At 40.0% G+C, this 14,511-nt stretch overlaps 1 protein-coding gene across 44 annotated transcripts in view; it reads right to left on the bottom strand.

Moving 5' to 3' along the window:
* GCNT1 (glucosaminyl (N-acetyl) transferase 1) overlaps positions 1-14,511 on the bottom strand; it is a 220,675-nt gene that overhangs the window by 166,546 nt on the left and 39,618 nt on the right. For 16 of the 44 annotated variants that reach the window (XM_086415581.1, XM_086415590.1, XM_086415588.1 and 13 more), the window contains 2 exons: positions 6,516-6,651; positions 886-5,272 (listed from right to left, as the gene is read on the bottom strand). The exons of 18 other annotated variants lie outside the window; for them this stretch is intronic. In XM_086415581.1, coding sequence (XP_086271707.1) covers positions 3,846-5,132 — 1,287 coding nt within the window. In that variant the 5' untranslated portion in view covers positions 5,133-5,272; positions 6,516-6,651 and the 3' untranslated portion in view covers positions 886-3,845. Of the gene's footprint in view, positions 1-885; positions 5,273-5,623; positions 5,970-6,277; positions 6,652-10,409; positions 10,465-14,511 lie in introns of those variants that run through there. 10 more of the 44 variants (XM_086415591.1, XM_086415594.1, XM_086415582.1 and 7 more) reach the window with 4 other exon arrangements.

The raw sequence follows: 14,511 nt of genomic DNA, 5'->3' as shown, positions 1-14,511 counted from the left end.
GAAACTAACACAACCACTGTAAAGAAATTACACTCCAATTAAATAAATAAAATAAAATGGGGCTAAAGAGCACCCAGAGTCAGCCTGGTGGCTCAGACGGTAAAGAATCTGCCTACAATGCAGGAAGACCCAGAGTTCGATTCCGGCGTCAGGAAGATCCCCTGGAGAAGGGAATGACAACCCACTCCAGTATTCTTGCCTGGAGAATTCCATGGGCAGAGAAGCCTGGTGGGCTACAGTTCCTGGGGTCACCAAGAGTCAGACATGACTGAGGGACATTCATGAACAGCACACAGAAGGGTTTACCAGATCAGGTGAGGAGACATCTGGAGCTGGCACTCAATACTTGGGGAGGGGGGTTACTTCCCTTTTCCCTCTGGTGTGCTCTCCACATCCAGACCGCATGTAACAACCTGTTAGTATCTACGGTCACTGTTCCTCAGCAGACCTAAGCTTTCTCAGCAGATATAAGCTGAAGCTAGTGACGCCCAGAAAGTAACACTGGCTATTAAACTGCGTTCTTCTAAAGTTCCCTGTCTAGCTCTTTTGGCATAAACTGTGTTACACTTTTTACCATGACAATACCCTCTCTCTCAGACATTTCTGCCTAAAGAATAAATTTTTATGTTTTGAATAACTACTCACACAAAACCCTTGTTGGTTACAAACTATCAGATCCAACTACTAAATTTAATATTGGGGTGCTTGTAGCTAACAAAAAAGTAGTAACTTATGTAGCTAACAAAATAAGACTAACTTGTGGAGACAAGGCACTAGTTTCTGAATAGCTGATTTTAATGGTGATATGACTACTTCCAAATGCATTCAGTCACACTCATATTCAAAAGAGTAAAACCCACAGTAACCACACATGTCATGAAAGTCTTGCATTTACTGATTTATTTTTACCATAATGAGAAATGATTTTTACTTTTCTAAGCCAACTAAAAAAGTTCAGGTCAGTTTACTCTACTGGTGAAATGAAGTAAAACATGCCTTCCTCCTCCACCAAATGACTACAAAGGAAAATCCATGTATGTTCTTTCATTTAAGTAAATTGTACTTGAATGACACAAATATCAACACATGTTTAGAGACAATAGTAGTAGATTTTCAAGGCTGAGTGGTGGGTTACCATGCTCTGAGAAAAGCCTAGGTAATCGCCTGTCAAGGAAGAACCATTTTTGTTAACTCTTATTCTTAACATGAATCTTGATCAGCACTTCATTAACTAGAATACTTCCATTTAAAAAACTGCAGTTTCTGTACACTTAAGGATTTATTTGGGAACACAATTTCTAATAATTCCCTATAAAAGACCTTAAATGACAGTAAAAGAAATTAGTGTTTAATAACTGACATATAGAAGTTTAAGTAATTTATATTTGCCAAAGAACTTACACTTCTGCTCCTCCTGAATGTAGTATGGGTTTCCTTTTGAAACCATCTTCTTGACTCTTCCAGTTCTTTGTCCCACTAGTATGAATTTCATTTAAGTTATGTTGAAAAGCATAAAATGAAGAGTCCTAATGGCTATATAATCCCTGTAAAGCTATTAGCAATAGGGTAATATTCAGACACATTTAAGTAAACTTTCTAGAAAGAAAAGGTACCACAGTTTCATAAAAGACAGTGGGTCCAAAGTTTTAGTGTGGGGCTTGGGGAAATGGATTCTAAAATCATTGTTTTTATGTCTATGGGGAGGAAAAAACCCCTCAAAGCTGCCAATTTAAACATTAACAAGATTTAGTCACACTACAATAAGAGCATTGCTCTGAATAAAAACTTTAGATATTTATAAACTTTAACTTTCAATTTTCAATTTTGTTAAATTAAAAAATCCATACAATTGAAAGCACATAGGCACGAGGCTAACAACCAGTGACTCCAGGTGAAGGTTATATAATGTTCACTGTACCATTACTTTTAGCTTTCCTGTAACTTTGCAAATATTCCAAATAAAAAGTGAATAGTAGTCAAGACACCACGAGTGAAGTTAAGAAAACACAAGACAGAGACATGAAGTATGTCACTGAAAATCACGAGTTGTAGAGTTTTTTTTTTTAAAGGCCTAACTTACAGGTAAAACTTTTCTTCTAAAAGAGAGCATGAGAGAGACTCGCAACATGCATTAAAAGAACAAGATGGTTTAGAAGTCAACAGAGACAGAATGCTATGCATATAACGCCCTCATTGACATCACGTCTTGAATTTTCAATGTCGGTATATTTTTCTTGGTCCAACACTGGCTGCCATGTTAAATCATGCAAACCATAGCAATCCACTGACTTGCATGTTTACAAATGATAGTCTCCCAAAGTGTGAAACTTTCATTCAGGAGGGTTGGTATAACAAATCTCTCCGTAAGATAAAACTGTTTCCTAACTCTATGGAACAAAATGTTTTCTCAGCTGAATGCCTGAACACTGTGTGATATTATGAACTTCCCATATACTATTTAAGTTGGCTAAGTTTTAACAATAAAGTTCATGAATTTAATTCTTTTTTGACATCTCAGGTAATGATAAAAACTTCCTATGTCCTATTAGATCTTTGGCTGAATGCTATCACCTTAGAAAAAGTCCAAGTTGGTGCTTTTTAAAAAATCTTCATTTACTTTTAGAAATGAGATAGCAATAGCAACCACAAATCTATCTTTTGGTGAAAAGTAGAGTAAAAACTATATGCTAAAAATATCAACACTGAGACAATCTGTCTCAAACCTAATGCTCCCCTTTAGGATTCCCAGGCCTTCAAGCACACTAGGTGGTACAACAGACATCTTTCCCCTCCTCATAGGTTCTGAGAGAGAAGGGAACTTACAATGCAAAAGCTAAGGACTAACCAGTGGGCCGGTAACTTGAAGAAACAAGCAGTGGGGAAGCCAGTTCCTTTCAAAGGGTGACAGAGTGGCAGCTGGATGCAAGAGTCTGGAGCATGGACACAAGCTGATCCAAAGAGCAATATCCTTAATTTCTGGGGATAGTATAGATTGGTGCTTTTTAACACTCATTAGAAATTGTCTACATATGACTCTTCACCCTTTCTTAGTTCTACAGGCCAATTACTACCAAACATAAGAGACTGAGGCTGTAATATGGGTCACTATGAAAACTAGTTTATATACAGCTGGATAGCAGGGTGTGGGGAGACTGGAGAAGAGAGACATTTGAAAAAATTGAGTGTTACTCTGTAGACACTATAACAACCCAAGATACCTTAACTTCTTAAGTAACCCGATTCACAGAATCAACTAGAAACTGCTTTTTCTTTTAAAAACACATATACATTGTTAAAAGCAAAAATGAGAAATATTCACATTCAGTCAAGCCTGTTTTTTCAAGTTCCCTGAGATGGCATATATAGATACACAACATAGCTCAAAGTAACAGCAGAAAGTCAATCATTTAAAAAGATCATTTAGAATACAGTCAAATTTCTTTTTCAACAAACATAATCTACAAGATAAATTATATCCCGATTGAGTTATTGCTATAAATCTATTCAAATCAGGAAAATCCCTCATATTTAAAGCTCTCCAAGTAATTTTGGCACAAGTCAAATCTTAGAATTCTGAGTTTAAAGTCCCTGAGCTCTTTAAAAGGCTAGCTTGCCTTCAGCCTCTTCTCCAGCTACCTTCCCCTACAATGCCTTGCAACCTGCCCAAGCCTCTCATTAACTCTAAGTCCAGGCTTAAGGATACAGCCTTTCTAACTGACTCTGCTCTGCAGAAACCATGCAGCTTCTCTGGCTTGAAGAATCCAGTTGGATTCTGGAGGCGGAAGAATCAAATGGGGGTAGATCTCCTGCCTCCTTATTAATATTTCTAAAACTGCCTACAACATTCAGGGTTTTAACGTCTCCAGGGCTTTATGCCTCAGATGCTCGTCCAAACACTGGATGGCAAAGAGGTCAATGTCCGTGTCGAATTTGTTGGCAAACAAGTGGTGCACGTGCAACAGCCAGTTCAAGTCACCAGCTCCGAAAACGCACACAGAGCGAACGTGGACGCCGCTGCACGGCGGGTAGGGGGCGCCCTTGGAAACGTCTCCTTCAAAGTACTGCCATTTAACAAACCTGGCAATCGCTTGCATGTCAGACGTGTCATACTTATAGCTTAAGGACAATGACCCTGGGACTTCGGGGATCCTCTGAATAGTGGCCCAGAGATACTCGTCTGGGCTGTATGTGTCTTTTGCCCACTCCATAAACTTTTGTATATTTTGGTTCTGGAGCACGTACTCCACATATTCCCTACTGACCACAAAATAGGCACTGCCTGAAAACAGAGGTGTTTCAAGAGGTGGATGTATTTTGTCAGTCCCCATGTTTGTCAGCTTTCCATTCACGACTTCATAATGCTTTTTCCACCTTTCTTTCTTATGGGATGGCATTTTCTCTGTTTCTAGGTTGTTCTCGCCCATCAATAGCTTGAGCTTCCTGACAATTTCCAGGTTGGTTTTAATAGGAAAATCCATACCGCAGAGATTTATCAGGTACTTCCAGCCTGCATTCATCTGGTAGAGGTCCTGCATGCAGTTAAGGTCAGCCTGAACCCGGCTCCAGGACGCATACACCACGCTCTCCAGCTGACTGGCGACAAAGACATTACTGAAGCAGGATGCGATGCCAACAGCTGCAGCCAAAAAGGATTTCTCTGATTTTGCATCCACGTGAATACAATAGAAATTCTGAGGCATATAGATGGCCCTCAGGAGCCTGTCAAGCATTTCAATTTTGTGATGAACCACTATAGAATATGCTATTGGAAATCCCGCCTCTTCTTTACTAAGTGGTTCTGTAATATACTTGCGCTTCTTAATGAAAGAAGCACAATCACCAGTCATGTTTATGTAGTCATAGTTTGTCCATCGAGCGCGCTTTTTAAATTTCACTGTTAGACTCTCAAGCTTTACCTTTTGGATTTCATCTACATCACCCTGTAGAATTTTGGTGCAATTAATATTACTACTAGGATTCTCTTCAAACAGCTCCAAATGTCCAAAATTTACAAATTCAGTCTTTTGATGAATTCTTAAAACAGTGAATGTGACCACCGAAAAAGCAAGAAATAAGAAGCAGTATTTAGTGGGAAAAGAAAAAAGTTTCCTCCTCCACAACTTCCTCAGCATTTCAACAATTGGGGACTTGGCTTTATTAAGGGTAGTCTTTCAGGCTTCAAGCAGTACTGATTTCCTCTCTGTCGTGGTCTGGAGATTTGTCAGTTTGCATTTATCAAAAGTGCAAAGGCATCTTGAAATGGACGATAGCACTAAGAGAAAAATAGAAAGGGTACACACACATATATAAATAGAATCTTTTACGACATCTTCTCATCAGGTTCGAAAAGTGTCCTCTTTGCTATGAGGTCAGAAGACAAAAACAAAGTGGGTCAATCCGAGAAAAGTGTTAAAGGAAACCCATAATCTCTAGTATTAATGCCAGATTATCTTTTTTAAAAAGTTGAGTACAAGGATATGCTAGAATATCCTATAATCAACACTTTATCTCTGAGGTATATTGAGGTGCAAAATACAGTTGAAGACCTAGGCTGTAATTATTGAATTCTCCATAGGGTGAGTTTTGGTGTTTATTTTGCAGGGGAGGGAGGGGTTATTGTTGCTTTTTGTTTTCTTTGGTTGTACTGCACAGCATGCGGGATCTTAGATTGAACTGCACCCCCTGAGTGGAAGCACGAAGTCTTAACCATTGAACCACCAGGGAAGTCTCAGTTGGTGAGTTTTTGATCCTGGGCCAGTGGTAATTAGCACCTCTTGCCTTGAAATTGTTACTAATCTGGGTTTCTCCAGACACATCCATTAGTGTCCATCAGTTGGCATCAGCAGCCCCAAATATTTGAAGAGATCAGATCCATTCTACTCTTCATCAACTTAGGAGTGGGGTCCACTGAAGGAGACATTCAGAAATGACTGTGGATGCTAAGAATCTCTGAAGGAAAAGCAGGTCAACTGGATTTTCAAAGTGGAACAGAAAAGTTCAGGTGAAACCAGATCAGATTTGGAACTGTTTTGGGTTGACATCACTTTGTTCAGTTCCATACCAGCCACCACAGGAAGAGAAAATATACACGACCCAAAATAGAGAAGCAGCTTTGTATTTCCTGCACTGGTTATACCAGGTTATAATAATTAAGCCTTACTGAAAAACAACACTAGTATGCAAATTGTAACTTATGAAAGACTCTTTGTCTGGATTCAAATTCCAGGAGCCTAACCCACTTTTATTATGGAAAATGTTTACAAACATACAGATGCTGTTTCATTTTCAAAAGTCAATTTTATTACTTGGCAACTGGTTCTAACAAAGAAAGTCAAATACTATCAACTCTCTCAAAACCAGATTTATAGAGATTTGCAAACTTTTTAACACCAGAATTAGCACTAGAATTTTTAAATGCTTATTTAGGAAATAATTTGTGAATATTGATAATACAAATAAAAATAACTGACCATCATTAGTACAGAATAATATTACAAAAAGTACTTAGACTTTACCATTTAAAATCAAGAAAAGTCAGGATCATTTAGTTCTGATTCCAGGTAACATCCTGTGCCCATGTAGAGCGCTTCTTATGCAGTCAGGTTTCTTAAATGTACCAGGCATCCAGCAGTGGTGTTATGTCCCATGAGTCTTTTTAAAAAAAAACACATGTGAAACAAAAAGAAAAATTTTTGAAGAGATTCATACGCCCACGTAAGTATACATACACACTCATAAAGCATACTGGTCTACTAATTCGACATATTCACTTTTTTCTTCAAAATGATGGCTGGTCATATTCACTTTTTTCTTCAAAATGATGACTATTTGATGTCTCTCTCTTAAAATTTTCTTCTCTCCAGTTTTTTTTTTTTTTAAAGTCTGTATTTGTGGATAAATATTTTAAAGGTTTGAAGACATCCTGCAATTTAGGTTGAACTTTAAAAGAAAACTCTGGTAGCATTTCCCAAAATGTGTGCCAAGGAACAGCTTAATAGTCCTATATGATTGGAAAAGTAGTCAACATACTCTATGCCTGCTGTGAGAATTTCCAGTGCTCACTGGCCCAGTGAAGACAATCCTACAGCTGAATTAGCTGCTTATCTCATCTTCTTTCAACTGTCTTGTCTATTACCCCACTCCAAATCTTTAATGGAAAGCAAACATTGAGAGATACGGTTAAAATACTTAAGCATCTTAACCATTAAGACATCCCCAACTATTATGCCCCAATCACTAATGCTGAAGAAGCTAAACAGTTCTATGATGACCTACAAAACCTTCTAGAACTAACACCAAAAAATGATGTCCTTTTCATCATAGGGGACTGGAATGCAAAAGAAGTCAAGAGATACCTGGAGTAACAGGGAAGTTTGGACTTGGAGTACAAAATGAAGCAGGACAAAGGCTAAGAGAATTTTACCAAGAGATTGCAGTGGTCATAGCAAACACCCTCTTACAACAACACAAGAGAAGACTCTATACATGGACATCACCTGATGGTCAATACTGAAATCAGACTGATCATATTCTTTGTAGTTGAAGATGGAGAAGCTCTAAACGGTCAGCAAAAACAAGACCAGGAGTGAACTATGGCTCAGATCATGAACTCCTCATTGTAAAATTCAGACTTTAAATTGAAGAAAGTAGAGAAAACCACTAGGTCATTCAGATATGACTTAAATCAAATCCCTTATGATTATACAGTGGAAGTGACAAAGAGATAAAGGGATTAGATCTCAAAGCCTGAAGAATTATGGACAGAGGTTCATGACACTGTACAGGAGGTAGGGATCAAAACTATCCACAAGAAAAAGAAATGCAAAAAAGGCAAAATAGTTGTCTGAGGAGACCTTACAAATAGCTGAGAAAAGAAGAGAAGTGAAAGGCAAAGGAGAAATGGAAAGATACACCCATCTGAAGGCAGAGTTCCAAAGAATCGCAAAGTAAGGAAACTTAAGAAAACCTTCCTAAGTGAACAATGCAAAGAAATAAAGGAAAACAATAGAATGGGAAAGACTAGAGATCTCTTCAAGAAAATTAGAGATACCAAGGAAACACTTCACGCAAAGATGAGCACAATAAAGGACAGAAATGGTATGGACCTAAAAGAAGCAGAAGATGTTAAGAAGATGTGGCAAGAATACACAGAAGAACTATACAAAAAGAGAGCTTAATGATCTGGATAACCCTGATGGTGTGATCACTAGCCTAGAGCCAGACATCCTGGAGTGCGAAGTCCAGTGGGCCTTAGAAAGCATCACTACAAACAAAGCTAGCAGGGGTGATGGAATTCTAGTTGAGCTATTTCAAATCCTAAAAGATGATTCTATTAAAGTGCTGCACCAAATTTGGAGAACTCAACATGGCCACAGAACTGGAAAAGGTCAATTTTCATTCCAGTTCCAAAAAAGGGCAATGCCAAAGAATGTTCAAACTACTGCACAATTGCACTCATTTCACATGCTATCAAGGTCATGCTCAAAATCTCCAAGTTAGGCTTCAATAATATATGAACCAAGAACTTCCAGATGTTCAAGCTGGATTTAGAAAAGGCAGAGGAACTAGAGATCAAATTGCCAACATCTTCTGGATCACAGAAAAAGCAAGAGAATTCCAGGAAAATATCTACTTCTGCTTCATTAACTACGCTTTGACTGTGAGGATCACAACAAATCATGGAAAATTCTTAAAGAGATGGGAATGCCAGACCACCTTATCTGCCTCCTAAGAAATCTGTATGCAGATCAAGAAGCAACAGTTAGAACCGGACATGGAACAACAACTGGTTTGACTTCCCTGTACCTCAGATGGTAAAGAATCTGACTGCAATGCAGGAGACCTGGGTTTGATTCCTGGGTTAGGAAGATCCTCTGGAGAAGGGAATGACAATCTACCCCAGTATTCTTGCCTGGAGATTCCCATGGAGAGAGGAGCCTGGTGGGCTACAGTCCAAGGGGTTGCAAAGAGTCAGTCAGTAATGAGCAACTGACATTACTACTACTACGTCAAGACTGTATATGGTCAGCCTGCTTAGTTAACTTCTATGCAGAGTACATCATGAGAAATGCCGGGCTGGATGAAGCACAAGCTGGAATCAAGATTGCCGAGAGAAATACCAAATAACCTCAGATGTGCAGATGACACCACCCTTATGGCAGAACGTGAAGAGGAAGTAAAGAACCTCTTGATGAAGGTGAAAGAGGACAGTGAAAAAGCTGGCTTAAAACAACATTCAAAAAACTAAGATCATGGCATCCAGTCCTATCACTTCATGGCAAATAGATGGGAAAACAATGAAAACAGTGAGAGACTATTTTCTTGGGCTCTAAAATCACTGCAGATAGTGACTGCAGCCATGAAATTAAAAGACACTTGCTCGTTAAAGAAAAGCTATGACAAACCTAGACAGCATATTAAAAAGCAGAGACATTACTTTGCCAACAAAGGTCCGTCTAGTCAAGGCTATGGTTTTTCCAGCAGCCATGTACAGTATGGTCCAACATGTAAGAGTTGGACCATAAAGAAGGTTGAGCCAAAGAACTGACGCTTTCAAACTATGGTGTTGGAGAAGTACTTAAGTACTCTTAAGAGTACTGCAAGGAGATCAAACCAGTCAATCCTAAAGGAAATCAACCCTGAATATTCATTGGTAGGACTGATGCTGAAGCTGAAGCTCTATCTATTACTCTGGCCACCTGATGCGAAGAACTGACTCACCGGAAAAGACCCTGATATTGGGAAAGATAGAGGATGAAGAAGGGGACAACAGAGGATGAGATAGTTGGATGACATCACTGACTCGATGGGCATGAGTCTGAGTAAGCTCCAGGAGTTGGTGATGGACAGGGAAGCCTGGCGTGCTGCAATCCATGGGGTCTCAAAGAGTCAGACACAACTGAGCGACTGAACTGAACTCATAGTTCAGGGCTTCCCTGACAGCTCATTGGTAAAGAATCCACCTGCAATGCAGGAGACCCCAGTTCAATTCCAGGGTCGGGAAGATCCACTGGAGAAGGGATAGGCTATCCACTCCAGTATTCTGACCTAGAGAATTCTGAATAGTCCATGGAGTCACAAAGAGTCAGACATGACTAAGCGACTTTCACTTTCAAGATCTACTTATTAAACACTAAATGTCAGAACACTGGGGAAAAAGAGTATCATGTAGGTTTCTGGGGTGGGGGAATGGAGATAAACCACATGAAAAAGATTCAGAAGCAGAATGTCTTCATATTTCATAAAAGCCAAACAAAAAAGCCAGATGATAATGGAGTAATGCCTCCAAAGTGCTAAAAGAAATTAAATTCTAGATGAGAATTCTTAGAACTAGATGAACTATCATGTAAATTAAGGGTAAAATAAAAACATTTTACATATTAAGAGAGGAAAAGCTTCAAAATACTTACCCTTCTGCATCCTTTTCCAGAAAGCTGCAATGAACTTTGCTGAGCTCCATCAAAACTACATTGTAAGCCAAGAAGGAAGACAACATAAGAATCAGAAACTGTATCACAACACCAGAAGGAAGGAAAGGAAATACCACCGGGATGATAGTAAAGGAACCTTAGGCTGTGTGTGTAACAGGCCAACAGACAAACCCCGCATACGGCCGTGGGAGAGATGTTGAATGGAAAGAAAAGGAAATGGAATAACTGATGGCAATAAGCATACTGAAAGCCCATTTGAACAACTGGCAGAGTTTGGGGGTGAATCTGTAATAACTATTTTGAAAACAAAGCAAACAAAGGGGGTTAGGGAGATAATTATTATTGACCCCAAAGAAAGTAGAATCACACAATGATGAAAAAAAATATCACAATGCAGTCCATGGGTTGGCTCGGAAAAGCACCAGTCTTAATAATGTAAATGCTGTTTTTCACTTGAGATTCAATAAAACAATATTAGGAGCACAGAGCAATGGGAGAGATGGGTGCTGAAACACAGGGGTTGTGTACTTTGCCCAGCATTACATAACTGGCCACAGCTGTGTGTTTAGAATTACACTGCTGTTCCAAGCAAAGGCCTCCTCCTTCTAACTTTATTCTTCTCCCAAGTGCTCTTTGTCTTCAACATGTCAAAATGGTAAGGAGCTAATCAAAAACATAAAGTAGAGAGAAAGGGTACCACCCAGTGCAAGCTTGTTTACACAGTGATAAACGGATAAGGAGATGCACGTAAGAGAAGTCCACAACTCACTGAGCACCAAATCTAGACCGGAATAATTGGAATAAGTAAGAAACATTAGAAGATTTCACAATGTAAAAGAAAAAGAAGTGCTAGAGTGGCACTTAAAAATCAAAATCTACTAGATATCACTAGCACATGCCTCTGTATTTTAAAATGAACCCAATTCTAAATGATGATATTCATCTCAATCACACATTAGTTTAATTTAGAGAACTATCACCATATAAATAAGACAACAAGGACTTCTCTTGTGGTGCAATGAATAAGAACCCGCCTGCCAATGTAGGGGACACGGATGTTCAATCCCCGGTCTGGGAAATTCCACATGCCTCGGAGCAACTGAGCCTGCACGCCGCAACTACCGAAGCCTGTGCTCCACAACAGAGAAGCCACTGCAATGAGAAGCCCGCACCCCACAACAGTAGCCTCTGCTTGCCACAACTAGAGAAAGCCCGCTCACAGCAATGGAGGCCTAGAACAGCCAAAAAGAAAACAAACACACGGTTCAGATGTATAAACTAAAAAAGAGAGAAGATAATGAAAAAAATGTGTAACAAAGTGAGCTAAATGTGGCTCAGGATATAGTCTTAATTTCTTTTTAATAATAAAAAGAAAGGCAAAGCAGGAAGAGGGAGGGAAAAGGGAATAAGAAATGTTTCACTATACATTAATATGATAACATATTCAGAACTTGGAAGCAAAAGGATTTATCATATTTACATGACAATTCACATACATACATACACGCCTTTAAGAATGATCAGAATCTTCTTGTTCAGCCTCTAATTACACCTGTGACTCCTAGTCAGAGATGGTGTCCATCAACAGATAATAAAGATGTGGGGGTGCATTTGTGTGTGTATTTCTCAGCCATAAAAAACGAATGAAACCCTGCCATCAGCAACAACATGGATGGGCTTGGATGCCATCATGCTAAGTGAAATAAGTTGAAGACAGACAAATACTGACATCACTTATGTGTGGAATCTAAAAAATGCAACAAACTAGTGAATATAACAAAAAAGAAACTCACAAATACAGACAACAAATAAGTGGTTACCAGTGGGAAGAGGTAGAGAAAGGCAATGGCACCCCACTCCAGTACTCTTGCCTGGAAAATCCCATGAGCCTGGTAGGCTGCAGTCCATGGGGTCTCGAAGAGTCGGCCACGACTGAGTGACTTCACTTTCACTTTTCACTTTCATGCATTGGAGAAGGAAATGGCAACCCACTCCAGTGTTCTTGCCAGGAGACTTCCAGGGACGGGGGGGCCTGGTGGGCTGCTGTCTATGGGGCCGCACGGAGTCGGACATGACTGAAGCGACTTAGCAGCAGCAGCAGTGGGAAGAGGGGAGAGCCATTATAGGAGTAAGGATTAAGAGATGCATGCAAGCTCATTCAGTCATGTCTGACTCTCTGTGATCCCACGGACTGTAGCCCACGATGTTCCTCTGTCCATGGGATTCTCCCCTCAATACTGGAGTGGGTTGCCATTTCCTCCTCCACGGTATCTTCCCAACCTAAGGATTGAACCCACATTCCTGCAGCTCCTGCTTGACAGATTTTTTATCACTGAGCCATTTGGGAAGCCCCAAGGGATTAAGAAGTACAAACGATTAGGTAAAAAGTAAGCTACAAGGATACACTGTACAACACAGGGCATATAGCCAATATCTTATAATAACTAAATAGAGCATAACCTTTAAAAATTGTGGATCACTATATTGCACAACTATAACTTATATAATATCACGCATCAACTATATTTCAATTAAAAAATTAAATTAGGGACTTCCCCGGTAGTTCAGTGGCTATGACTCCATGCTGTCAACACTGGGGGTGGGGTGCCCCGGGGTTCAATTGCTCATCAGGAACTAGATCCTGCATGCCGCCACAAAGATTCCTGCGTGCCACAACTAAGACCCAGTGCAGCCAAATACTTTTTTTTTAATATTAAGTTCAAAAAAGTGAGAAAAAATAAAAAGATAAAAAGAGCTCTGCATTGGTTAGCTTTGTTAACCTTTTTGAAGGTTAAAGCTGACAGACATAACTGTCAACTATAATGAAAGAAAGGAACAGAATTTTAAAAGGTAAACTTTTTTCAACAATTTCCACCACAGTTAATTCTGGTTTAAGTCCAAATAAAACTATTATAGATAAGAATAATTCTGCCTGTTGCCTATTGTACCATTTTTTTCAGTAGTGGAAATATTTCACAAAAGAAGTACACACACATGTGTGTGTCCACACATGTGTGTGTCTGCATAAACGCATAGCTGGATGGATACATCAGGGTCCATGACCTGATCCTTCTGCATGAAGGTCCATGATCCTTCTGCAGCAGGAAGCTTTCAGTCTAGGTTGTCACCCTCGAGCTCCACTGAATACTCCTCTGGAGCTCAATTTCGCAGATGCTCCAAGGACCATTGTTCTTGTGGTCTCTGGAGGCTGTGACAGGAGCAAAATACCCACTACTGTGATTGATGCCAAGGTCATGTAAGATCTCAGAGGATTGGGACTCAAGCCAGGGTGCCTAAATGCAACCCTGAAGCATGGCCAAGGGAAGGAGAGGGAAGCAGGTAAGATCCCAAGGCAGAGGGTTTGCCAACTGCAGTTCTTTCTGCCCCCTGCACCCCCATGCTCTCGAATCACCTGGGAGTACCTGATCTCTATCTCTTGCCAGCTGTGCCCTTCCTGGAGGGTGGTCTCCGCTATCTGGCTGTTGTCTGTGACTCACTGCGGTGAGCTCCCTAGCTTCTCTTGAGAGTTCATGTTAAAACGAATTCCTGAGACCCCACAGTGCCTGCCCCTCCAAATTGACCAGGAGAAGCTCTCTGGGTCCCTGGACCTCATCTCCAAGCTCTACAGTTCAGGCTGTTGTCTCGTAGAATCCATCCTAGAGTTTTCTCAGGATCCAGCTAAGGAAACAAGGGCACTAGGGGACCTTCTATAAGACTGGACCACATTTCCTATGCATCTTGGAAAGGGTGCTTTCTACACGAATTAAAACCAGATGATGTGAGGAAGCGGAAAGAGGGCCCATGTCTCCCTTCTTCAGAGCCTCATGTCCTAGAATCAGGCACAGAAGGTGGCACAGAGAATCACAAAGTTATGTTTGTTGAATGAATAAATTCTCTCTCAAGTGAACTAGTTCCTCTGCTAGAAATTAAACACCTATCCTTTCTCCCTTTGGAATATCAGAGAAGAGTTCTGTCTCCAGTTCTCTACACTTGCTGCAAGGACTATCCTGTCTTAGAGAGTACAACCTAAAGAACATACTGTTTAAAGATGAAATGATGATAAATGATTGTGTATGTGTGT

The sequence above is a fragment of the Bos grunniens genome, chromosome 8 (genome assembly GCF_055505025.1).
Source record: "Bos grunniens cultivar Pamir isolate PY7600 chromosome 8, Bosgru_T2T1.0, whole genome shotgun sequence".
Lineage (NCBI taxonomy): Eukaryota > Metazoa > Chordata > Mammalia > Artiodactyla > Bovidae > Bos > Bos grunniens.
The sequence above is the reverse complement of the archived record's forward strand: the minus strand, read 5'-3'. Positions and strand labels throughout refer to the sequence as shown.